The sequence below is a fragment of the Poeciliopsis prolifica genome, unplaced genomic scaffold (assembly GCF_027474105.1).
Source record: "Poeciliopsis prolifica strain line A6 unplaced genomic scaffold, Auburn_PproV2 SCAFFOLD047, whole genome shotgun sequence".
NCBI classification, from domain to species: Eukaryota; Metazoa; Chordata; class Actinopteri; order Cyprinodontiformes; family Poeciliidae; genus Poeciliopsis; species Poeciliopsis prolifica.
Window position 1 is genome coordinate 2,877,699 of NW_026562422.1, and position 26,772 is coordinate 2,904,470.

The 26,772-nt window shown below is 42.0% G+C and overlaps 1 protein-coding gene across 2 annotated transcripts in view; it reads left to right on the plus strand.

Annotated features, from left to right (window-relative positions):
* The window catches only part of atrn (attractin), a 121,707-nt gene extending 96,982 nt beyond the window's left edge, over positions 1 to 24,725 (plus strand). The window contains exons 27-29 of one of the 2 annotated variants that reach the window (XM_055057047.1): positions 9,404 to 9,511; positions 18,684 to 18,798; positions 21,716 to 24,725. In XM_055057047.1, coding sequence (XP_054913022.1) covers positions 9,404 to 9,511; positions 18,684 to 18,798; positions 21,716 to 21,840 — 348 coding nt within the window. In that variant the 3' untranslated portion in view covers positions 21,841 to 24,725. Of the gene's footprint in view, positions 1 to 9,403; positions 9,512 to 9,959; positions 10,449 to 18,683; positions 18,799 to 21,715 lie in introns of those variants that run through there. The other variant, XM_055057048.1, reaches the window with a different exon arrangement.
* Positions 24,726 to 26,772: the final 2,047 nt, after the last annotated feature.

Here is a 26,772-nt window from a genome sequence, read left to right on the forward strand (position 1 = left end):
GCTAAGCCTGGTGGGGGCACAAATAAAGCCTGGTGGCCACCAGACTTACACACTTTGGAAAACTGTATTGTTGGAGGCATGGACTCTGTTGGCGTTTTAAATGGTTGGATCTGATTTTACCCAATCGCTAATATTTGGCAGCGCACGATCATGAAGCAAGCTAACCCGAAATTGCATGCGCTGTAAACAACCAAGCTAAAAAAATGTTCTTATAACATTCCTCTTGCTCCGACTTTAATCGCTCCGACTTTAATCGCTTTATGGACTGACTGCAGCACAGAAACTCAACACCATCGGTCACAACTCTCCCGTTCACTGATTGAGCAGGATGAAATTCCACTGGAGTAATTGAAGTCACTGGGAGAAATCCCAGACTGAAGGGAGATGAGAATCAAGCACAGTCGTAAAGGAAGACACTGGTCAGGCTAATATTGTTCTGATGCTTCCATGAAATTTAGTAGCAAAAGTAGCAACAGGAATCTGTTGGTTTGTTAGTAGACAGCAGTGACCCCTAGAGAAAAAATTGAAAAGAAGGCCCAATTTACGCAAAAAAAAGTACATTAATAAAAAAATTGTGATACTAATCAAGCACTGTGAATGAAATTCAAATGTTAAATTATTTTGGATTATCTGACATCTGCATCTCAAAAGCTGCAATATTTAATACAAAACATTCCATGTGTAAGTCTGCTTCATTTGCTCCCAAAATGTTTTTGCTTCGTCCGCTCTGAAACTCAACTATTTAACACATTTCTCTCTGTCTTCCGTCCAGCAGATCCATTTCAAATTGAGTCGGTCCAAATGAGCAGCTTCAAACGAATTCGCTGATCGTCCGACTACATTGTTTTTGATGAAACACTCTTCCAGTGAATCTCAGTAAATTGGTTTGTTTGATGGCTTCAGTTTTTTTTTTTTTTTTTCGGAGCACGTTAACTTAATTTTTTTTCCTCCCATTTCATCTCTTGTTAAACCCGCGTGCGTTGCTCTCGTTTCTTCAGCTTCCTTCTTTGATGGGAGTGTATTGTGGCCCTGCGGATAAAAGCGGCACAAAAGACAAACTTAGAACAAGAGACAGACTGTAAGGTGCGCGGACAGCAGGGAACAAAGAAGCAGGGAGAAAAATAAAAGTCCTCTCCTGTTCATCCTCTCATCCCAACCTCACTGTCAAAACAACAGCAGAAGGATAGACAACATTTCTTTACATATAAATAAAAATCAACTCTTGTTTTCCTTTACTTTCTCCTTCTTCCCTTGCCTTCGTTCCTCTGCTCTGCTCCGTCTTTCTCTCTCTGCAGTTTTTCGTCGGTACATCTGAAGGATGATTGAGAGCTCTCCAGCGACAGCATTTTTAAACAGGCCATCAATAAATAAATGCCTTGATTTAGTGGGCCAAGAAGTGCTGCACATTCGCTGTATGCTTGTGTGTGTGTGTGTGGGTCCATGTGCAGTGGTATGAGGACACAGGACGTGTGTGTTTTGTGTGTGTGTGTTTGTGTGTTCGCCCGCTGCACCCAGGTGACTTCGCTCCTCATTCTCTTCTTTCCAGCTTGGGACGAAGGCTTTGAACACCTTTGTCTTTCTCTCTCTCTTATTTGTTTCTTTCTCTTCTCTCTGCTCGGCTTCGTTTTTTTTTTCTCTCCTTTTGTTTTCATCTTCACATCTCGTCTCCCTTCATCTTCCTTTCCTGTTCCTTGTTAGTCTGCCTCTCCTACGTGCTCCTTCTCCTTTCTTTTGCCCGCTCGTCCCTCCCTCCGCCGAGTGCTCTGCTGACGCACTCCTTCTCTTTGGCACACTGCTGCTGCTCACTTTGACAATGCTCAAACACAATTCCCTCAGACAGCTTAAGTGAGACTTTGTGTGCCAGCTTGAATATAAACATGTTGGAATGCACCGGTTTGTCCCGGAGCCGCAGTCGTCGACTTGTGGCCTTATCGATCGGCCTACTGGTGATTTGACATGCTTTAATTGCGACGTTGCTTGATAAATGAGCTTCTGATTATTTTTGTGCACTCTTCCACCTGCTTCTGTCTTTGAGATCAGTAGATGTATTCTACTTTAGGTGCTGCCAGTTTGTCTTGAGACCAACACTTTTCGGTGTGGATGTTATTACTGTGGGAAGAAGATTGATAACTATCTATTTCCACTGGACTTGATGTCAGAAGTGGCACAAAAGCTTGTAAGAACTTATGTGACAGAAAACTATTTTCTACTTGGTCATTGAAGCTCATTTTTAGTTTCACAGTTTTAGTAGTTTGGTTATTTTCTTGAACTTTCGTGATCTATCATTACTTTGTACTGGAGTATTTTATCAAACTGACAAAACTGGGTCTTAGCTCTGGTGCAACTAGAGCTAAGACCTAGTTGGCACTTTATCAAGTGTCCTCATCAAAATCATCCATACACCTCAAATATGTTGGTCAACGTTTCATTTATTAATGCTCAAAAGCTTAATAACATATTGTAATTTGTATTTTGTCAAACCAAACAGAAATATTACAGGTGATTTTTTTAAAGCTGTAATCAATCTTTTTGTGGTGAATACAAAAAAATAGAAATGTAGAGTTTTCCCCAAATATTGCAAAATCCTTTTTATTTCGATCTTGTGAATACAGGCTGTGTGCATCGTTTCTCTTCTAGCACTGTGCCTAATTATTGGCAGTATTTCCCAATTTATTCAAATTTTTTTGTGGTGTTGCGTTGAAAATGCATTAAAAAAAATTAGACCAAAACATTAACAATGAGCAAAGAAGTGCTACAAATTTTAACATTGATTTCATACTGTTTTATAATCCCTGCGCCGGTTTCCTCATGCTTATTTTAGTTGAGCGTTTCCCTTCAGGCACATTGGTTAGTCTGTTGTAATGCAGTTTTGTCTGCTGATATAAACTCCGCCTGAATACGTGTGTGTGTGTGTGTGTGTGTGTGTGTGTGTGTGTGTGTGTGTGTGTGTGTGTGGTGTGTGTGTGTGTGTGTGTGGGTGGGTGGGTGGGTGTGTGTCTTTGGGATAATGTATTCAAAGCTGAGTGGTCATGTGCAGGTGTCTCAGCCACGCGCCTGCGTGCGACCGTGTCTATTCACACGTACTCCGAGGTTTTCATATACAGTTTTGCGCTTCCATGGTAAATGTTGTCAAATATCACTTCCATTTTCAGACACACAGTCACACTAACTGGCCTGCAGAAAACCAAGAGCCAATTTAAGAAGCAGGAGACATTCACTGTTGCACTGCGGCGCCTGGTTATCTTTGGAGTGCTGAGTGTTTGCTGTGCTGCAGCTGCCTACTCACAGCACAAGATAATGAGATTTGTTGGGAAAATGTACAATATGCTCTGAAGGAGTTCTTCCAGAATGGCTACTCCTCAGATTTCCCTCCAGCTCTGCCGCCTTCTCAAATCTGACGGCGGCGGTCCAGCAGTTAAAAATGTCGGAGGCAGACTAGCCATCATATTCAGAGGAGGAGAACACAACACTGGTGATAAGTTTACATCATCGACATGAATAATTTTGAGCCTTTAACAATGCAGTCGAAGCATTTTTTTTTGCTAAATGGAATGGGTTTGCAATTTGAAACTTCAGTTGTTTAGAAAACTAGAACTTGCTGCACAAGTTTAAATTCATAATTCATTCGTGCATATATACGAAAAAATGAAGAGCCCATTGCAGTGAATCTCACTGAAAACATCAGTTATTCCATTAAATATTGATTTCTGAACTCTATTGTTATCGATTCTAAATTAATCGATAAAAATAATTGATTGGTATATAAACTTATATTCTCTGTGTTACTTGAAAGCACTGCAGTTTTTTTGTGATTTTTGACCATTTTTCATTTTCTGCAAATACATACTAAATATTTCCTTGGAAATTTTGGAGACATGTTGTCAGTAGTTCATAGAATAAAAGAACAATGTTCATTTTACTAAAACAAATATCCATAAAAAGTTAAATCAGATAAACGGATCATTTTAAGTGATCTTAGAGAACTTTAAATATCATTTTCTCTAATATTTAAATAGACCGTCGAGCTAAATTGTTGGAAAACCACACAAAAGCATCAACCTGCATTTTCATTGGACATAGAATTGTGCAATTGGACATTTTGAAAATAATTTTGCTTAATAGAAACAAGACAATATTGAAAAAAAATACTCAAATAAAAGTTTAGCTGCTAGGACGAGATGTTTTTTCTGTTTGGCCGTATCAAAATTGGTTTGTTTTGCAAAACTGCAACGGGAACACTTTTAATTTGCAGCACATGATCGATGACCAGATGTTCCTCCTGGTAGAAACGACGACAACCAAGAAAACAGGAAGTGGATGGAGGATGATCTTTTAATGACTTATCGTATGAACAAACTTATTCACGTGTGAATTCAATTGCGTGCTCAAGCAGCAAAATTTTGCACACATTTGTTGTGAAAATGCAGCTACAAATGTACTTTCTAAAGGAGATAAATGTTTTCTACGCTACAGAACCGAAAGCCCTGTGGCCCCAGCCAGCTGCTGCTGTGTGAACAGAGGTTAGCTGCACGTTAGGAAGGAGACCAAGCTGTGAACGGAGGGGTTCAGTGAGGGGGACTGAATCTAAAAAGTTTGTTTACCGCAGCATTCGGATGCTTTGCCCCCCACCTCCCTTCTGCTTTTTATCCAGTAAATCAATTTGCTTGCTTTGTGCCGCTCAAGGAGTTGTGCTTATGAGAAAAAGATGCTGTCTGCATGCAGATTCCTGCCTCCACACACACACACGCACGCACACGCACACACACACACCCAGACAGTCTGGTTCATCAACACAATGACAACAGGGTGGAGGTTCTCCCCGTTTCTTATGAGTTTTACTTTGTCATCCGGCTCTAAGAACGTTCAGTTTTGACGACGCGCGCGATTAGTGTTTAATAAGATCGTCCTACATCGTGTGCAAGAATACTACGCCGTCGTAAGGAACACCAAACCTGCCGTTACTTGTTGCTTCTCAACATGTGCTGAATGCTGATTCTTCATGATTAGACAGATGGCTGTACGAAGCGTTTGACAGGCAGAACGTCGACTTGCTCATTTCCATTTTTGTTACTTGGAAGTCGTCAGCAGCGAGCCGATCAGACGCTCCGGCCTGGTTTTGTGTGTTTTGCGTGTCATGAGTTTATGTTTGGGTTTTCTCTTTGATGTGCGCAGCTTTAATGAACTCGCTCCAATATTGTACTTCCTTCGCAGCGAGGCTTTTTCACATTCTGTTTCATCAGCAGCTTTATGATGCTTTATTAATCTGAAATGTTGCTAACGAAGCTCCTGTTACTGGAAAATATTGAGTTTTTGTGTGACAAATATTGAGTTTGTGTGACGAGGGCTTTGTGGATCAACTTGTGTGTCTCTGCTCTTGTTGTGAGGGGCGTTCTGGTTTCCACACAGTCTGGAAAAGTCCAGAATTTGGTTGTTGGATTCAAAATGGAAAAAGAACTTGCAACGTTTTATTTTTTATTTTTTTTACATCCAGATGTTAATCTTATTGTCTAAAAGTTTTTTCCATCGGTCACTCCGTCCAGAAAAATGTTCATCCGCTAATTAGTTTCTCACCAGAATGTCTCAACGAACCGATGGAAGAGGATTATCAATTTTAAAAACAAAAATCTGCTTTTATTCATATTTTATGAAACAGTGGTTTTTCTAAAATTAGTCACAACCTTTTCAATAGTTAATGGAAAAAAAAACCCAAGCCTTTTTAACATTACAGCCGTCCACTCCTGCTTCTAATTGTTGAGCAGCTGTTTTGCTTGATGCCTCTGGTATTTTCAGCAGCTTTCTACAGTGATTCATTTCTGAATGGTTGATGTTGGAAGGCCTCCTTGCCATGACCCTAATGTTTCGCTGGCCTGGTCTCGGCAAAACATGACTTGCAGTCAGAAGAGTGAGCAGCAGATGTTGTTTTGGATTTGGAGCTCGGAGAAAATCGAGTGACATCCACAGACATCAACAGATGACGAAGCTGCTGCTCTTGGCTGCTTGGGTTCATTTATGCTTCAAGGAACGATGTGATGGGACAACGGAGGAGATTATTGTTACAGTCAAGTTGTGCTTGAAGGAGTTAGCCCATCAGCTTAGCTATTCAAGGCTAAAATAGCATCTCAATGCCAAACAGACCCCCACACTAGTGTCAGCGTCCATAGTTCACATTTTTAGAGAAGGATTTTTTTTTTTTTGAAGAAGAAGTTTCTGAAACACTGGAAAACTGAATGAATATAGAAGCAATTTTCACTAATCTGATGGTTGAATAACCTCATTATCAGATTAAAAACAATAAATATCTGTTGTTGAGCTCATACGTCTATTTATTTATCTGGATACCGTGTAAAACAATTTTGAAGTGTTTGGGTTTTTTTTTTTATCGAATCCCACCACTACATACTGCTGCTATCTCTTCACCTCTGTTTTTGTAAAAACAGACTCTTTATTGTTAGAAAATGCAAAATTAGAAAGTAATGATCCAATAAATGGAAGGCACTGATCGGTGCGGCGCCACTGGGCTTCCAGCCGGCTTGCCCGATATTTCTGGGAGCCGTGCTGGCTTCATCACCGCTGGCTGTCAGCCGGGGCGTAATGACAGGCAAACACGGCACCGCAGGTGTGACATGCTAAACAGCGAACTGCTGTGATCCTGATTGGTCTTGTTTAAGACCAGTCAGGATGCTGGGAATCTGAAATATCACTTCATAACAAATATTGATGGCTCTTTTTGTTAAAGGAAAAAAACCTGAGGATGATGGGGCTCTCTTTTGCTCAGCTGTTTGGAGCTGAGAAGTCTGGAACTGTTGCAAGAGTTTAAGGAGGGGTGGATGCGCTCGACGAAGAGAATCTGTCTGAAATACGTTTTCATCAAGTTTTACCGCAGAGAGAGAGAGAGTTTGCTTCAGGCTGCTACTGTAACCCTTAGAAAGGATATCATTCTAGGTGTCGCATTTAGGAGAAAGGTGCTAACATGTCAATAAGCCCATTTGGCAGCCTCACAGAGGATGGAAGCACTCAGCAGATTAATTGAAAGCTGTCAAGAGGTTCACCAGGGGGACCGGCGGCCTCTCGCTGCACAAATATTTTATGTGCGATTCCCACTGTCAGCTCGCTCCTCAGCTGGAATTGCAGCAGCTTGCACCTTGCTTCTGTCATCCCAACTCTTTTTTTTTTTTTTGCTTCTTCTCTTTAATGAGACGAAGGCCAGAGGAATGCGTCATGGCATTTGCGATTGTTGGTTTTGTCTACAAACAAAACCGGAACCACGCACACATCAAGCCTCTTTGGTACAGTTTGAGTTGAAGTGCCAGCAGACAGAAATGATGATGATCAATAGTTGACGCTTTTTTAAAACACTGTTGAGGTTCTTTGGATTTTCTCCAACTAGATCTGATTTCTGTTGTTCTTTTGACTGCAGTGGATGATGTCTGAGTTAGTAATCAGGTATTTTGACAGTTTGGGTTTCTTTACTTTGACAGTCAGTGATGGTAGTGCTCCGTCTCATCCGTTTGTCCTGATGTTGCCCACGCGGCGGCTCTTTCAGGTCAAGCTCCTCTTCCTCCACTCTGATTCTCCTACATCATCGTCTCTTTGTATTCGTTAGCTTCTGTTTCTTGTCCTCCTCTCCATCCTTCCGTAATAACCTCTGCTCCTCCTCCTCCGTTGGCCAGCATCCATGTTATAAATCAAAAGGAAATGAGGATGGGCCGCTGCCTCGCACTGTTACAAAATGCATAATTACCGGAGTGAAGTTGGACGGTGCTGGCTGTGTGCTTTGTAATGGATCGGATTCGTAAAACTGCTTTTTGCACAATCGTATTTCTTTGTTTCGTCATTTTTTGACAATTTAAAAAGAAGTTTTGATTGTAAGACTTTGATTAAAAACGTTTCACCCCTTTTCCTGAATCCTCTGTAAAAGGCCTACAACGAGCTGTGAGTTCTTGATTTCAACTAAAGCTGCAGTATTAACCCCTAATTAATACTAGAGGTGGTCCATAAAAGACGCTGGTGACCGTTTGGTCGGAAACAGAAAAATGGTGTATATTTTTCCAACCAGTGAATGCACCGTGCATAAGTGCTGCCACTACCACACTCTATGACTCAGTATCAATGAAGTGTTTAAAATGATGTCATGGAAACAAGCCGCACCTTGTTCCTTCTTCCTTGAGTCCATTTTCTGAGACACATCTAGACGTCTCATCAGGATTCAAAGGAAACAGTTTCTTAATCTTCTAATCCTCTTCTGTATCTTATATGATTTTATTATCAGGATGGACTTAGAATAGTACTGCCAGGTTAAAGCTTTACCACAGAAAAGAACAGAACATTGAGGGGTGCCTCTCCTGTTCAAGATTGGAAAATAAATTAAATGTTAAAAAAAAAAAAAAAACTTTGAAAAAGCAGAAATCAAACATCCATATTTGGACCGCTGGAGTAAGATTTTATACCATGAATACTGTTGCCACTTAAAACTCAACTCCCCTGATTTGTTATTCACAATTACAGCAGAATTTGTTGTTTTTTATTCCTAAGGTACCTGCAGCAAAGAGGTGTGATCCGCTCACTGCTGTCTCCTAAGTCTCAAAGCTAAATTGATGAAGACTGGATAGCATTTCAAATCTCCAGGTCCTTTTTGAAATAGATTCTCTGCTGGATACAGAAAGTTTCTCTGTGTCAAAAACAAACTGAAGCTGAAGTCGCACGCAAACAAACTCGGTCGGCGGATTACACGCTCCTGTTTACTGAAATTCATCAAACTGCAACCACATTCCTTTGTCTGTTTTTATGTTTTTCAGCCCATTATATTTCCAAAAACAACTCTGTGGTGCTTAATGGGAAGTGAAAAGGAATGAAATGTGGCTTTCAAAAAAGAAAAACTCTGAGAAGTTTTGACCTGGGCTGCATGTCCTCGGTAAAGATGTTGGGAGTTTCATTGCAGGCTAAACATTTCGAACTCATATTGGAGACACGTAAACAATTGATGAGACACTGATCAGGACAAAAACCCATCACCTTTGCCGACATGCTCCCTCTGGGACTTGCACAGCGGCCACTGCCGCATCGTACTTGATTAGATTCCAAATACTTAGTCATAAATCACCCTGATTGGTAGCAAATCAAATCCTGACTGAGGCCGTCTTCGTACATATCTCTGAATGTTCTCAATTAAGGTAGATCATGCAAATGTCTGACAACAACAGACAGTGAGCTGTTCCAGGAGGATTGAGCAGGTTTCCAAATAAGTCTCAGCCTTTAGGGAGACGCCGTGTTCTGACACATCGACTCAGCAGCTGTCCGCGTTTCCAATCGCCATCAAAGATGCTTGAAGATTGGACAACATATAGTCGTTTATTTACCTGCCACTTACCTTTTTTTTTTCTTTTTCTTTTTTCTTTTCTCCTAGCAACTGCTGAGGGAGATGCAGCAGATGGCCAGTCGGCCTTTCGCCACCATCAACGTGGCTTTGGAGGCGGACGAAGAGCCGCCTGACCTGATAGGAGGAAACGTCAAGGTGAGCGTAACGTTGTCTCAATGAAACCTCAGCTCAGCCCAGCAGTCGTATCTTTTGGCACTGAACAGGCCGTGAGCAGGGGAGCTCCTTCTGTCACTGTCCTATCGGACAAATGAACCGGAATTGGATTAAAACGGACCAACAAGGGCTGAGGGGATTTCTAACTTTTCATGCGAGTTAAACATTAAACTGCAAAGCAGTAGGAACCTTTTTTTTTTTAATTTTTGGTTTAAACCTGTTCATTCTGGGTTGGGTTTGCCACTTGATTTGAGGTGAAAGCCGGGACAAGATATACCTGGGGGAGCTTCTACTTCCCCAGCAAATCTGAACTTTAGGGGTTGATTTGATGCTAACTTTTAACTACCAGATATATGCGGTGGAGCTGAGTAAAAGTGAAGTTTTTCTTTTTTTTTTTTTTCCATAATTTATCCTCTTTTAACTTTGGCAGAGTTACAGGAATTGCAGCGAGGCTTTTGGTGGGCGCGGAGCCGCAGGCGAGCGTACCTGTGACTGTGCACCTAGTGATGAACAGCCTCTGAATGCAGATGTGCTGTGGAATTACAGGGGCTGTTTCTAGAACGGTGGCTCGGGGCGGGGGGCCCCGGCTCTGACAGGGCCCATGCATCTCCAGGGATTCGGCTCGGGAGCACAAGGTTACTATGGGGGCCTCCTGGGAAGATCAGCGAGAGAGTTGAACGCTTGAGGAAAAACCGTTTTTTGTTTTTTTTTCTTTTAATGTCTGAACTCGTCTCTCTCCTGTAGACATTTTGTCATCCACTCCTTTCAACCTTCTTCCTCTTTTCCCTCCCCAGCTTCTCTTCACTTCCTTTCCCACTTTCTACTCGTACATTTTTTTGGAGTTGTCTGATTTGAGGCATCCTTTCCCGTCCTGTGAGACTCATCTACTTTGTGTTTCCTGGATTTGTCTGCGGCTGTATCTTTGGCTTGTGAAAATCACTGGATGTTTTTTGATGTTTGGTTTGCCTCAGGTTTTTTTTTTTTTTTTGTTCGTTTGTTGTTGTTTTTTTTGCTGTTGCTGAGTCGCGAACGTGAACGAGAAATAAATTGGTATCATTTATTTTCCCTGAATGGATTCCCAATTTGTACAGCAAATAGTGTTGTTTTGAGAACCGATCCCGTTAGTCAATGAAATGCAAACAAATCTGAGATTGTTCTGAAATGTAAGTTTTCTTACTTTATCTCTGTCAGTTTCCCTCCTTCGTCTTGGTTTCCATTAGTGTTGCTGCTCTTCTCGTCTTCTCCTACAGATCCGTTTTGTTGCCGATGAATGACCTCCCATGACCTCTGGAAACATTTCTTAATATCTTTACAATGATAGCGGCACAAATGACAATTTTTGCTGCAGAAAGATTTAACACACATTTTGTGATGTGAAGTTGGTAACTCTAGTTGTGTGTAGAATACCAACAAATATTTGCTGACTTTTGGAATGCAGACGTCTTTGTCTCTTTCCCGGTGTCTTCTCTCCTCTCTTGTCTGTCATCTCTTATGTTTTCCTCTAATTTACGCTCCCTCCTGGCCCTTATCAGTAGCTTGGACTTCCCTTTTTTTTGGCCTTGTCTGCTAGTTCTTTGTGTGCGATGTTCTTTTCTTTATTATTATTATTTTTTATTTTATTTTTTTGCAGTTTATATGAGTTGCTCGGGCGTCGTTCTGTGCGCACACATTTGCGGTTTGTCAAAAAGAGAAAAAGATGAAACTCGCTGTTAAATCCAGCCGGCCTCCTCCTCCTCCGTCCTTTGCATTACCTTTTCTTCTCCTGGCTCTAGACCTCTTTCTTTTTTTTTCTCGCCTTTCTTCCCAGCCTGCTCTCCTCCTCTCCATCAGGGCTAAAGCAGCCCAGGAGCAGAGATCCAATTTAGATCTTCCTCTTCAGCTTTCTGTGCCACCACCTGCTCAGACTGTGAGTGCGCTCTATCCTATCTCCTCCCCAACTCGGATTGAGCAGCATCGGACGCGGGTTATTCCCCTTGTTTTCATGCCTGCTTTTTTTTTTTTTTATCAGGATGCCACGGTAGTATATTAAGACCCGCAATCAGAATGTATAAAAAGCCGAGAGCCGCACAGGGAGTTGAAAATCATTAAAGTTGTTTATGCTTTTCTGATGGAAAGTCCAAACTTGCTTCCTCAATGAGATGTCTACACTTGGTTTGTGCCAAATGAGGCCTGCAGCTCCAGCATCGCAAACAGATGATTACTTTTGTGACACTTTCTTCTCTGCTTTTATTCCAAGACACAGACGGTGACAAGAGGAAAGTGGGACGTGTGTGTGCGTGTGTGTGTGTGTGTGTGCGTGTGTGTGTGTGGGGGGGCAGAAAGAGGACTGTTTTTATCTGCCGTAATTGTGCTGTACTGTCAGCACCTTCACTCACAAGGTTCTGTTGAATTGTAGGGGTTTTCTACAGGGCTACATGTGTACATGCTTAAATGCCTTGAAGACTTCCCTTATCGATTCTCTATGCAGACTGGAGCTTTTTTTTTTCTCCATGTTTGAAAATGTGTGGATAGAGAAAGTAGTGTATGAGAAAATTATAGTTGGAGCCAGATATTGGCGTAGACGTTGATTTCTCACAAATAGTCTGTTAGAAAAGGTTGATGGAAACGCGGGACTTCAAATCGACTTCCACAATTTTGCAAAGAAGTTTTCAAGATCGCTTTTGGGTTTTCTGAAAAAAGAGTCGGCACGTTAAAGGAAACGCATAACAAACACTCCCATCCACTGGAGGGCCTATGCATGAATAATTGAAAGGAAATATGAACAAAACAATAAAGGAAAGAGCAAAACGAGAAAAAACAAACTAAAAAAAATATATGCATCGACTAAATGTTGGTTCTCCATATTTGATTCTCTGAAGAAGATGGTATCCAATGTTCATCTAAAGCATATAAACTAAATGTTCCTGTTCTGGATGTAGTTTTTCTAGATTCTAAGTTGGTTCTAATTCCTGTTCTGGATTGCAAGATAATTAAGTACTCCATAATTTATTAGGGATTTATTAGTTATTGGCGACCTTTTAAGATTTCGCTCAAAATTCACATGACAATTGGTCACTGTCTGAAGTTCAGTCAGACCAAACTTCTCTCACTTTAAGTTGGTTAAAATCACCAAAATTATTATTATTATTTTTTGTTGTTAAGCAAAACAATAATGGGAAAAAAAATTGTCAGATTTATTTATTTCAAAATCAGGTGTTTATATTCTCAATATGTGGTAGCATTTCCTTTTTACTGCATGACTTGAGCCAAAATGTTCTAGGCTTCCTTCCACAAGCTTCACATAATAGCTTGCTGCAGTTCCTCCTGCAGACTAGCCAGCAGCAATTAGCAAACATCTGCTGACTTCATTATAGGAGCTACCTCTCTCATGTTGGTTAAAAACATTGTTAAAAGGTTAATAAGAGGAGCCTTGTCATGAGGACTCACTAAAGGCAGAGTTTCAGAAAGAGCAGGAGCTTCTTAAAGAGACAGAGGCCCAATTTCAAGGCGTTAAGTTGCAAAGTCAATTTTATTTTAAGTCATATTTGGTATAAATAGCATTTTTGTAACAGCTGAAGGTAACATAGTTACTTGATTGTGCTATAAAATGACATCATGTGGCTGGAAAATACATCATACTGCTCCTTTAACATGCTACTGCAGGTGAGCCTCCAATGTGTCAGATGTTTCCAAAGCCCTCGTAGTTTAAAAACACAATAATCACTCCGTATGTAAACTTCTGACTTTGAAGACAGTAAAACGTAAATCTCAACTCTCTTTCTCTCATTCCTGTGGTCTTTAGCAAATTGAAATAATGTTGGCGATTCGAACTGCCCTAAGTAAGAGGGGACGGCGTAGCTGTCTGCTTATTCAGCTACACAAAGCGCCGCTGTCAGGTGTGTATACAGCTTGTTTTACCAGCTTATTGTCTTGCATAACTGGAGCTATCGTCGTAATCTCCCGACTTCTTGGCAAAGAAAAGGAACAAAAACTCCTGGAAGTTGCTTCAGTCTGTACCTGGTGAGACCCAACAACGCACTCTGGCTGCTGCTGAGGAACACGCGATGAAAGGCGAGCTTATTGTGCCCACATCAGTGCCTGCATAGATGTATTTGTGTGTGTGTGTGGGGGTGTATGTGCGTGCGTGCGTGTGTGTGTGTGTGTGTGTGTGTGCGTGTGTGGGCTCAGCAGCAATCCCACATGCTGCTGGGCTAATTACTGAAGGTAATTTAAGGAAACCTTTCGCCGCTCTGCCTGGCCGGTCTAGATAAGTCTCCAGAGTGGTGATGTTGGGGGTGGCGACTCGCGAGCGGCGGGCTGAAATCCTATAAAACAAAGGCATCGGCTGGGGAATGCTATTAAGATACAGGACCACCGGAAAAGACTCTACCTTTGGGGAAACATCTTAAAGAGAAAGAGCCAGCACAGAGAATTTAAAACAAGCAGGTAATTGAATTTTCTCTGGGTTTGATCCGCCCCACACTGAAGATGAAACGTGTGTGTGCAAAATGGGACGCAGAGGTTTGTTTTTCTAACAAATACGAATGCGAGTCGCCTGTTTCACAGTTTCAGGTGGAAATGGAACTTGTGGTTGTGTGGCGACGAGTGGAAGTGAATAAATTCCCACACCGTCTGAGAAGCAAGTCTCCAGTTCCAGATATGGTCCTCCAGGTCTTTTCATCTCCCATCTGCATATCTGCTGCTGGGAATAAAACAATGTGATGGGTGCATGTCAACTATGCAGTGGAAATGGGGTTTGGCAGACGAGCATTAAATCAGCCCTAAGCTTTGAAATGAAAACGCGCCAGCCTCTCCGCCTTTGCTCTATTCCACAAGGTGTGCAGGTTGGTTCCTGTTATCAGACACGGCTCGTTATTTTTCTAGTGTAAAGACGGTAAAGTGAGACGTACGTTTTACCCAAGGCCAAGCCGGGTGTGGAGAAGCAACCTAAACAGGCCAAGTTTTTTTTTTTTTTTTTTTGATAGTGTTCGGTTTAATACTTCCGCTTTTGAAACAAAATTAGCCAGCAGGGAGATTACAAAACCCGAGGCTAAATGGAAACAAGATTTTTTTTTTCTCGTTACTCTACTGTCAGTAAATATGAATGACTTGCCTGCACGGTGGTTTTCATAACTGAATATTATCATGCAGCTTTTGTCATATATCCATGAATTAATGTAGTCCACATATTTGTCCATCCTTCCATTTATCGCCGGTTCCAAAAGATACTCAATTTTGTCAAGTTTAGAAATTTTTTCCATTGGTCAAATTAGCTTTGGAAGCATTTTTTCTGCCTTATAAATCCTTATTAAACCGTTCAGGCCACACAGCAGGCCTGGTGAAGTTTTCGGGGGGCTTGGTTTCAACATATATTTTTTAATATGGTATCTCAAACATCTGCTGTTTCACTCATATTGAAATTTGTGTTATTTTCAAAATTACATTTTTTAAAGAATCTTCATTTTTAAAGTAAACTATTTTGACTGTGCATTTTTATGTTTTGCAATATGATTTATATATATTTTACATAATCAGCTTTCAAAACCTCCATATTTTTCTACTCAGGTGAGTTTAAGGCAAGGTACAAAAACCGTTTGACAAAAAGGACTGAAATTATTTCTGCTCTATTCTGGTAATACACTGAATAGAAAAATGCTTTTAGAGTACTAAAAATCTAAAGAAAAAAAAACCCTGACTGCCGGTGCCTGATTATGGCCTGGAAGACTGATGATATTCATAAAAGCGAGTCTGAACCCTGTCCTTGTGACTTAGTCATGTTAACTGGCCCTGGTGTTCGTTGGAGAACTAAAACAGAATGATTTTGTTAATAAAATCGTTTTTATTCAAGACCTCCGCTATAGATGAACCTTCTTAGCCCTTTTGATTTTCCCGTCAGACAAAGGTGGAAAGATGTCAGAGTTTCTGATGCATCTTTGCAGAAGTACATATTAGTACTTCAAATGAAAGTCAAATATTTGACCTTGGATATTTCTTCTTATTTATTTCATATTCTGTAAAACCTGGGATTGTGAAGTTTTGGAGGTTAAAAAAAAAAAGTTCATTTTCCTCTCAGAAGACCTCTGAGCCAATCAGAATTCACTTCAGGAGTTGAATTTTTCCCGCAGAGATGCTGCAGCATCAAATCATTTTCATCGGCTTCGGATTATTCCATTCTATTTCATGCTTCTAAATGACCGTTTGATGCTGTTAAAAAGGCCAAAGGAAGTAATTCGTCCAAACCACAATCGGAGGCGCCGCGTGAAAGACCATCAGGAAAAGGGAACAAAATGTTTTCCTTTAATGAAAACCATTAAATGGAAGATGGAGTCGTGTTTCCATTTTTGATAAGTTGGCTCGAAATCTTTCCTCCTCCGATTCAAAGGTGGCAGGATAAACCAGGTCTTCTCCAGCGGCTCCAGTTCAGCCAGTTCAACTAAACCTGACAAGAGCAAAATAAAAGACGATCCCAATGGAAGCTGGAGATGGAAAGAAAATCAAACACAGCGGCGACCCGCTTCTTAATTGAAGTCATTTGTTTACTTTAGTCAGACTCGTTCCTTCAAGTCAGGACGTCGTCGAATCATTTATTTATAACATTTCCACACATCAGGGGCCGAGCAGCGGCGACCGACTTTAATATCCGCCTGCTTTTGCGGCTCCAAGCGCCGCTTGGGCCGAGTTTCCATCCCAGCAGGAGCCCATTTGTCTGCAGCTGAACTGTTGACCTCTGTCTGCTCTGCGCACCGGCGCAGCTCAAAAGCGTTTCGAGCTCCGAGACGCGTATGGAGAGACATGCACAAATTGTTAGCAAGTGTCTTTGTTCAAAGATTCATGACAACAGAAGTTCCCAGCAGCTTACTGCAATCACTCTGCAATTACTCATGAGCAGAAAAAAGCAGGAGCCAATTTTTGACAAAAAATCTGTAATATTAATGTCTGGTATTTTGGGGGTGGTGGGGGTTTCATGCAAAAAATGCCTTCAGGGGATTTGTACACAAGCTTCAGCTTTTTAAAATGGAGAACAAAAATACACATGAAGAAAACGCTCCTTAATTTCTGAAATCATATTGTTGAACCACTTTGTCGGCATGGATTTAAGGTGTTTTCACACCTGATGGTCCGATAGACTCAACTAGGAAACCAACATTTGTTATGTCTTGCTACGTATCCAAACTAATTGAGAAAGCTGTTCGCCTCCTCGCCTGTGGTGGCGCTGCCGCAAGAACTACTGAGGGAAGCGTCATGAAAACCTCAGAAGAAAATCAGCGCAACTTCTTTCTTCACAAAATGCAAACAAAAATGGAGTGGCGTCAGATTTCAGCGGTCGTAGGATTTCTCCCGCTGGCTTTAGACTCACTCGTTTGTTTAGGTTCTATTGACCCAGAATGCCCTGGACTGTAGTCCACTTCCTGCTTTTAGAGCGAGCTCTATACATCAGAGTTTGATTACGCATTCTGAACTCCTTAAACGCTTTCTAGGCAAACAAACTGGAGTTTGATTAAAGGTGTGAATGCATGCTTTGAGGGTTTGGAGAACTTATTCAAATTCCCACAAAGTCCTTTTTTCTGCAAAATCCAGAAGAAATAGGAATAAGGAAATGTGTGCGAGAGAATGCTTATTTGCAAACTTGGTCACATTCGAGTCAAACACGTCAACGCATTCAAACTGGGCCCAGAACTGCGATATGTTCAATTTGATTAGTGGATTATAATATAACGAGAAAGATTCCCCTTTTAAGAAACTTTCCCATTTTACTGAGATGAATTTTATCTCGTTAAAACGGGAACTTTCCCATCTTAACAAGACATAAAACTATCCTCCTAACAGATCACAGTGTGTGAATGTGTGTGTGAACGCAGAGTGAAGTCCTATGGACTTCATAAAGAGTCATGCAGATCCAAGCCATTTACCGATTTCCATCACGGCTTCTTAAAAAGGCATAAACCGACTCGCCGTGATTCTCCTAAAACTTCCAAGAGGTTCTTCTGGTTTACTGCTGCGACCTTTCTTATTTTTAAGAGAAGATATTTCGGTTTTAATGACGTATAAATCTTGTTATATTGCGTTTATTTTTAATCGTCGTAACGAGAATGTTTCCTGAGATATTTCTCCTGAATTTATCTCCAAACTGGCAGTTAAACACTTCTGTACTTTAGCATAGAGACATACGTTACAGTGGAAGAAAGACTTCTCTGTGCCACAATGCGGTAAATCTACACACAAGTCTTTACGCCTCGTCCACATGTGACGTCTGTCGCGTATGAAAGCTGCTGCGTGGAGACGGTGAGCAGAGAATGGGTAAAATGGGTCAAAGCTTGAATAACACTACTACTGCTGTAATGTGTATGCATGTGTGTGTGTGTGTGTGTGTGTGTGTGTGTGTGTCCATTACAATGATAGAGATGAGTGATGATGAACCTATATGGACACACCAACTTAAACTCCAGCAGCATTCCCTCTTGGGGGATTAAACTCGACTCTTTGGAGAATATAAACCAGCCTGCTGCGTCCTGGGCGATGTCAGTGGTGTGTGTGACCGTGTCCTGGCCCCATTTCTCACACCGGCCTTTGTGAATTCCAAACGACGAGACGCAGAAATGTTATCAGTGTGCGGCGGCGGCGGCCTCTGTACCCACACTCTGTTCGTCCAGGTAAAGCCCATGAATTTTGCAGGAGGCGAGCCGCAGCGGATCCAGGACAGTGTTCACAGGAGGATATAGTGCGTGTGTGTGTGTGTGTGTGTAGGTGTGTGTGTGTGTGTGTGCGTGTGTGTGTGTGTGTAGGTGTGGGTGTGGGTGTGTGTGTGGAGGTTCGTCATCTCCACATATGGATGAGATGCTGATAAGCAGGAGTTATTGGTTTTTAGAGAGTCGGGTGTGTCAGCCAGCCTGAGGTGACTGGAGAACACAGACGTAAATCTCACCACCGGCGTCGACGCGCAGCCGATGTTCCGACTGCCGACTGCGCTGCGCTCGCCGTGGGTGGAGGGGAGCGGCGGGTCCAATTTGCGGTTGCGGATCTGTTTGTTTATCTCTGCTGAGAATAAATAGTATTTTTTTGTCATGCTTGTTGCTGACACAGATGAGAGCAGAAGCAGCAAAGCTTCTGTGATCGCTCGGATTTAGCCGGCTAGTGATGTGTAACTCTCTTTTTCCCCCCATCTTTCTTTCCGCAGTCCGTTCCAAAACCCATCGCCCTTGAGCCTTGCTTTGGCAACAAAGCCGCCGTGCTCTCCATCTTTGTACGGTTACCCAGAGGCTCCGGCGGCATCCCTCCTCCAGGACAGTCTGGTAAGATGCAGCTGCTGACTGCTTTATATTTTTTATTTATTTATTTTTTTGTTTAAAATATTTCCTTTGATCTGACATTCTTCCTTTCTACTGCATTCTGTTGCTTTGGTTAGTCGGAGCGTCACAGTTTCAGTCCTTCGGGCTCCTCCAACCGGTTCACTTCTCTTTTTGTCCTTTGTTGTTCAAATCCTCCTTGGTTTAACAGACACAAACTTTAGTTTTTACCTAAAAATAAACTATTCATATTAAAGCTATGGATACAAACCGTAAGACATTTGCACAGACAGGAACGATGTTTCTTAACAGCACATCAAGTCAACATCGTCTCAACGAACATGTCAGGGATGAAGCAGGGCTTTGAAGTCGGGTTTGGTTACAAAACTATATCCCATGTTTTTTCCATCTTAATCCATTTCTGATGGTGAAATGACTAGAAACCTGCCGGTTCCAACGCGCAGCAGAAAACCTGCTGAGCCTGGCGGTTTGGGCGCATCCAGCAACCTACCGTGTTTTTGAGTTGAAAAATGTTCAAAGTTGACAGGAAATTTGAACATTTGAGAAGGTAATTGTAAATGTGTTGTTGGAAGACATTAACAAAACCCAAACAGCAACTGTAAAGTCTTAGAACTTGAGACAAACATAAAAATACCACATAAATAAACAATGCTTAGCCTGGTGGCCCGCCAGGCTTATTGTACAGTGAGAGAAATCCTGCACAAACAAGATTACACAGCACCTTATGTTTAAGACCAAAACTTAACACTAGACCTGTTTCAACCAAAATTGACATTTTCAGCAGGTTCTCTTTTATACTGCACTATCAGTAATTTTCTACTTATAACTAACGAAAACTTCACATTTAAAGTTACAATAATACATTAGACCAGTGAAAAGAAAACATTTGTAATGAAAAGTATGCTTTATACATCCGTAAGGATTATTTTTAAAGTTACTTTTAATCCAACAAATCTGGGTCGTTCTTTATGAATGCAAAAAACATTACTTTTGCAAACTAATTTCAAATGAATGCTCATTTCATCTCAAGCAGATTACATTAAAATGCTGAAAACCTCACCGTCAGAGCCGCCAAGCAGCACGATGAGGTCGCCGCGTCTCTGTGCAGCCACCAACGGCACACATCATTAACGCGTACTAACTCTCTGAGGCACCGCATTTCCAATCAGCTGTGTTTATCGCTTATGATTAATGCGGTTAACCTCACAGAAAACAAATAGCTGGCAGCAGAACGTGAACTTCCAGAGGAGCAGCCGGGATCACACACCCCCACCTCGCTCCCAGCAGAGGCCGCACGCGTTCGCTCATCGGCTCAGATCGCCCAGACACACGCTGGAGTCATCTCTGCGGATGTTTGGTGGGCGTGAGGGTGGCCATCTTGGAAGCGGCGAGAAGACAGATGTGATGGGAGGCCTCGGCGCAGGCGACGGGAGAGTTTTCCAAAAGCGGCGGCGACCGGTGGGGGAGCGAGTTCAAAGCGTTTTGTAGCGACAGGCGACGGTGGAGCGCAGCTCACAGGGTCTGGACAAACGGCGCCCCCTGGGGGCAGCGCTCTGCCGAGAGCCAGGGCCACTTTTGTTTCGACAAAAGGACTTTATGGTAATTAAAAAGAGCCCAGGGCGCACATGGGGCCTGGGAACTGAAACAGTGAGAGGCAAAGTAACATGGTGGTGGTAAAAAATAAAAAAATAAAAAAGAGAAAAAGAAGTGTTTGCTAAAATCCACGGAGGAAGGAAGCGAGTCAGGCTATCCTGGGGAAAAGGGATAACAAAAATAAATGTTAGATCAAAGGAGAAAAGAAACACAGCAGAGAGACGGTTGAATGCTATTGAAAAATGATAGTTGATGAAAAAAGATTAGTACCGACAGAAAGATTAACGATCGGAGGAGTCTGAGGAAAAAACACCAGACTGATGATGCGTCTTCTGGTCGTTCCTAAAGTACTCACACCTAAAAACACTAAGTTCAGTTTATGTAGATCACTTCTTAAATCAATGGTTCACACTGGATTTTATAAAGGAATTTCAAAGTAAAGGTGTTTAAAGCACAAATCAATTATCAAAATTTTATTTTTCTTCCATTTCAGTGGAATAAACAATACCGTAGATTTTAGACATTTTCCACCGAGTGTATTAATAATTAATGTACATTAAAGCATATTTGATGTTTGAATTTCTAAGCATTTTCAGTCTGAAGTATTCAGGATTCTTATCTACTTCTGGTCCAAAACCCAGTGAATACCTGGGTTCATGTAGGACAAGCGCATTAAAGCTGCAGTAGATAACTTTTATTTACTTGTTTTTGTCATATTTGTTAAAATTGTCAAAATGGGATTCCTCGGTGCAGACATGATAAAATGAAACTGATAATCTGTGAAAAAATCACTCCACCATCTCCTCCTGAAATAACCAATCAGAGCTAGGAGGAGGATCCTAGAACTGTCAATCACACTCATGTACATGTTGCTCTATGTGCTAAGGGTGGAGAAACAACTTACCGTTCCAGAAAAAACTATTTATCCACAGTCTATGCTAAGGCTATGCTAACTAGCTTTAGCATAGACTACAGCTGTAGCATAGCAGGGGTCAAGGCAGAGTGTTACGACCCTCCCCCTGGTTCTGATTGGTTGTTTCTGACCTGGAGTGGTGTGTTTCTGTAGATGAATACTTACTGCAACTTTACAAAAAACAACATTTATGGTGGCAATGTAGCAATGTGTGTGAAACTACGAGGGACTGTAAATGGTTTTCCAAATCGCTGTACATAACTGACACCTACGTAACCATATGTACCGCTGTACATTTTCACCTGTTTACATTGGTGTGTGTGTGTGTGTGTGTGTGTGTGTGTGTGTGTGTGTGTGTGTGTGTGTGTGTGTGTGTGTGTGTGTGTGTGTGTGCAGGCCTGGCGGTGGCCAGCACGCTGGTCGACATCTCCCAGCAGATGTGTGTGGGCTACAAGGAGAAGTCCGGGGGTCTGAGGAGCCGCAAGCAGCAGCCTTCTGCACAGCCGTCCACCTGCATCTGAGCCGACCACCCGCCGCCCCTACACCCAACGCTCTTCATCCCCCCGCCCTGCCCCGCTCCCTCCTCCTCCTCGCTGCTCAGCCTCCCTCCTTCAGAGACTTCTGGCGGGGAGAGGTGCATGCTGGGACATAGTAGTGGAACATTTTGATGAGATCACTCTCTCTCCTTCTCCTCGTACCAGAACCGACCGGGACAAAGGTGGAGGGGTGTTGTGGGGGTTTCGGGTGGGGGTGAGAGAGGACCAGAGGAGGCGCTGGCTCCGCCCCTTCCTCCACGTTTTACATTTGTTAACACGGCCTGGATGGAGTGGAGGCGGCTCGCTGCTACAGCACATCCTCAGTCTCATAGTTTCTAAAGAACAAAAAAAACCTCCAGAGACTCTGCAACCCTAAAATGTTGTTTTAATTTAAATTATTTTTTTGTTGTTCTGCTTTTTTTTAATTTTATGTTATTTTACTTTAAATCGAAGGAACAAACTGGAAAACACTAAACTACACACTCCAAAAAAAAAAAAAAAAAAAAAAATCCACACGGCTTCCCCTGCTGCATCGTTACCCATCTGGAAGCACCGAGTCGCCCCGGGCAACGTTATCTCAAATCCAGTAGCCTTCCGGTTTCGCCGACCAGCAGACGGATGATCCCCTGCGTGGCCACAGTCTGAGGTTTCCATCCAGAACCGCCTTCCTGGAACCGGGCCGGGCCGGACCGGGCCGGACCAGGCGTAGGAAAGGAGACGCTCCCGCCTGCCTGCCTGGGGTCGGCTCAGCAGAGGCCGCCCGCCCTGCCAGTCTGCTTCCAACGTTTCACACACAAATCACATGTACATCCATCGGTAGTTTGTGGACATGAGAAAATGCCGTCCGATTAAAAATGTTCTGGCTTTACAAGCTGACTGCAGCGGTTAGCGCGATGAGCATCATCAGACCAGTAGTTCTGTCTCTCCATTGTTCAAATCATTGATCCTGAATCCTAAACGCTTTGCTTTGAATTAGGATTAGTTAGCCGCTCAGTTAGTGGGGAGGCAACGTACGGCTTCCTGTTGACGGGTCAGGATTTCTACGGTACCAGACCGATTGGAGCAGAATGGTCATCAGGTCTGATTCTGTTTCTTTGTTGTTGTTCTTATGAGTGACTCATTTTACCCCAACATTTTATTTCAGATTCTTTTCTCAGAAAGTCGTAATGAAAACAAACGTTACTGTTGAGCCGGAGGATGAAATTCCACTGATTCAACCAGCCGAGGTTAAAAACACTTCATTTGTTGATCAAAAACATAAAGATGCTGCTATGACCAAACAGAAAGATAAACACATACTTGAAAAAATGTTAATTACTCAGTAAGAGTCAACAAAACATTTAGCACAGCAAGAAGGCTGTAAAACTATTTCCCCTAACTAAATTTAAGGAGAAAAATTTTGTTTATTCTTTTTTTCTCAAACAATAGAAGATGGAGAATCAAAGTCTAGTTATTGCGGCGCGAGTCCATCTGGACACACCGGTCAGAGGCTTCAGGATCATTTCCAGTCTGCGGTTGTTTTCGTCAAACCTTTGAAATCATGAAATCTGCTGAATTTGTCTCCCATGTCATATTCTCTCATGCAGCAGCTCTACCAAAAACCAGCTACTGTTTCTAATTTCTGTTTTTGCATCAACAGTGGCCGGTACTTAAAGCAAAAACCTGCAAAATTAGACGTATCCTTCTGTTGCAGGAGTGAACAAACGGTCTTTGTATCTTCCATCTTCCCCTTTAGCTCTTTTTCGTAATAAAACCCATTTATTTTGGTCTTTCCGACAAATGCTAGCGCCAACGTTCCTCAGTTTTTTGCAAAACCCAGAGAGGTTTTCCGAATTTTGCCTTTTCCAACCGCTGTTTGTAATGTTATTAAAAACATCACAGTAATGAAAACACGGCTAGCGGAAACACAGAAGAGGTTTTTTGTTGTTGTTGCTGTCGCTCCAAAGTAGCGTTTTACAGAACCGGAAAGGACCTGATTTTTAAACTTTTGATTCTGGTCCCGAGACAAGTTTTTTTTTGGATCACATCTCCATTTTTTGTGTTATTTGTTTTACCTTCTCGGGTTTCCTCCTCGATGGTCATCTTTTCCTCCGTTTCTTGCCCAAACACCTGCAGGGTTCTGACAGAAGACAGAGACATAATTTAATAGAGGAAATCCCCCCGCCCGCCTCACTGGGTTATTAACTTCCCGCCCTCTGAAAAGCGCCGTTATGGAACAGTTTAATAACCTGCGTCGTGCCCTAAAGAGCTTGTTGTGTTTGGTTGCGAGTTCTCCCGTGTGCTCGCTGCCGAAGAACTGCGCGGCGTGGATCTGGTCGGTTAAAGGCCACACTTTCAGCGGCGGGAAAAGGTCAGAGCAGAAAGCATGAACAAAGTTGACATTCTGTAATTATAAAGCGCCCCACAACTCCACTCAGCAACTCCAGCAGTCACCGCAGTATTAAGAAGTCAACACTACTTCTGCTGGTTTTGCTTTTTCTCTTTCTTTTTTTTTCTTTTTTCCCCTCTCCACTCATCATATCCATCGAAGTCAATTTTTTTGTTGTTTTTTTAGCATTTATTGCAACATTCGGAAGTACGGTTTAAATCTGCTGCTTCTGCTAAAGCGTGGCGTTTTTAAAAGTTTCTCAGCATCACACACACACGCGTGTGCGCACAAAACGAATCAGTAGTTATAAAATGCATTTTAGTGTTGGATCTCTTTAAGAGAACAAAGGCCTCCCTCCACCGCTTTGCTGCGCTGGATGTTTAATATCAGAGTCTGCAAAGTCATGCGAAAACGTCGCCGCTTTCTCGCGTTTCACAAACTGATTTGCAAATCAAAGATTCTTCATTTATTAGAAACTGGAAAAATGAACAAAAAGAAACATGCAGTATGTGTTGGGAGCAGATGGCGACCAGAATAAAGATAACCTGCGCGGTCCGGTTACCGTAACAATGACTGATGTCCTGCTGACCCCTGTATTGCTCTATCTGGCTTTTGCAGCTTTAGCAGGACTTTGAATCCAACAGCAGCAGCGTTTCATGTTCTATTTACTATTGAGGAGCTTCAGCACCTCGGTAACCGCCATGAAATTACAAGCAATGCTTATGTTTGGGGTTTTTATTTCATAAACATCACCCACTTTATTTATTGTGAGGTAAAACGACTAAAAAGTGTCTGGTTTTTTTTTAACTCCTAAACGATTGTACAACTAAATGAAATGTTCTCAGCAGTCTCAGGTTTTAGGATAACTGAGCGTCATATCAGAATAACCCACTGATGTGTTTTGGAGTCGTGTTCTCGACATTGATGAAACCGAGAAACACTAAATATGACCTCAGATTTACCGTCAGCCGCCGTGTTTCCTCAGTGTTCGGACGCATTGTGAGAAAATAGGGGAATGTAAATGAAATATTGCAATGTCAGCACTTGGACGTTTCACCTCCAGCTCTGTTTTTTTTTTTTTTTTTTTTTTTTTTGCTTTGTAAGCGGTCTGTATAGGAACATGTAGGTGCAAGCAACCTGCTGGTTGATTTCATCTTAAATTAGGATTGCTGAAGCATTTTAACCAGCTAGTATCAATCGCAGCCAAACAAGTCCAGGAGGCCTGTTTTTGTTGTTTTTGCCGAGTCATGAAGAGATAGTTTTTTTTTTTTTTTTTTTTTAAAGTCATGGAGCAGTTTTACCTCAACTCTTCCATCTTATTCAAGTCTGTTGGACTACAGGTTTTCAAAAAACACTTATTTTGTTTCAGTGCCAACAGGTACAGTGTTAAATTATTGATATTAACAACAAACAAAGATGGAAACGAACACAGACCATAGACATTGATTACTGGTGATGCTCTTCTCAAATGATCAGTTTCCAGTTTCCCATACTTTGGCAGCTTTTCCCCCCAAAATTGAAATTGGCATTTTTTTTTTTTTTTTTTGTGGCAATTTTAATTTTATTAGCAGGAAGGCTACATCGAATTGGCATCTTAAATGTTTTCAGCATCTTAAATGTTTTTAGCTTTAGGCTAGCAGTTAGCATACCGAGCATTGCTAAAGAAACTGATATTGGTCAAATTTCCAAAAGGATTCCAGGACGTCAAAGTCGGATTGAAAACAAGTTGAAAGTGTAACTGTGTTTTTCTCCTCTCCATCTTCCTGTTCTCTGCTGAAATTCTGGCTCTCACCTTTATGAGCCACAGACGATTCTGGACATGTCTTGCATCTCTGTGTTTCCTCTGACCTTTTGGTAAACTGAATGCCGCTAACTTTGAATTGTCATTACTTTGACCGTTATCCACACCTTTGGAGCAATCAAACCAAAAATCGTCCATATTCCCCCAACAGTGGATTCCTTGGTGCGTCCCTCCTGCACCTTCCAAAACAAGTTGAATGTTAATCTGTCGATGTTCGGTCGACTGCAGGTTTCCACCAGTGGATGGTATTTATTGTGGACCAGCAGTAGGAAAAAGGCATGCGTCTGTCCAGCTGGCAAGTTTTTTTTTTTTAGCTATGTTGCTTTTAGAATAAAACTGAAAACTGCACGTTGCTTTGTGTACAACAATGTGGACCCGGCCCTCAACATCTTACCGATGGATTTGTTTTAAATATTGCATGGGGGAATGGCACAGGAAGTGCAAGGGGAGACTTTATTGCAGCTACTAAAACACACAAGTTCTTACCTGGCCGTGATGTGCAGGCCGACGAGAGTTGTAAATGTCTTTTTTTTAATTTTTTTTTTATGAATTAATATTAGGAAGATGTTTTGGCTTCATTTTATTTGTTTCTTTGCCAACTTAGACATCACCGGTTTAACAAGTCAGATCTAAAGAGCACAAAACATCCCCTGGTATCTGTAAGACTTGAGCCTCTTGACCTTCTCCCTCTGAGTGTCGCACATGGAAGCGCGGACCCGACCGAAAACATGAACTTTACTGTTCGAGC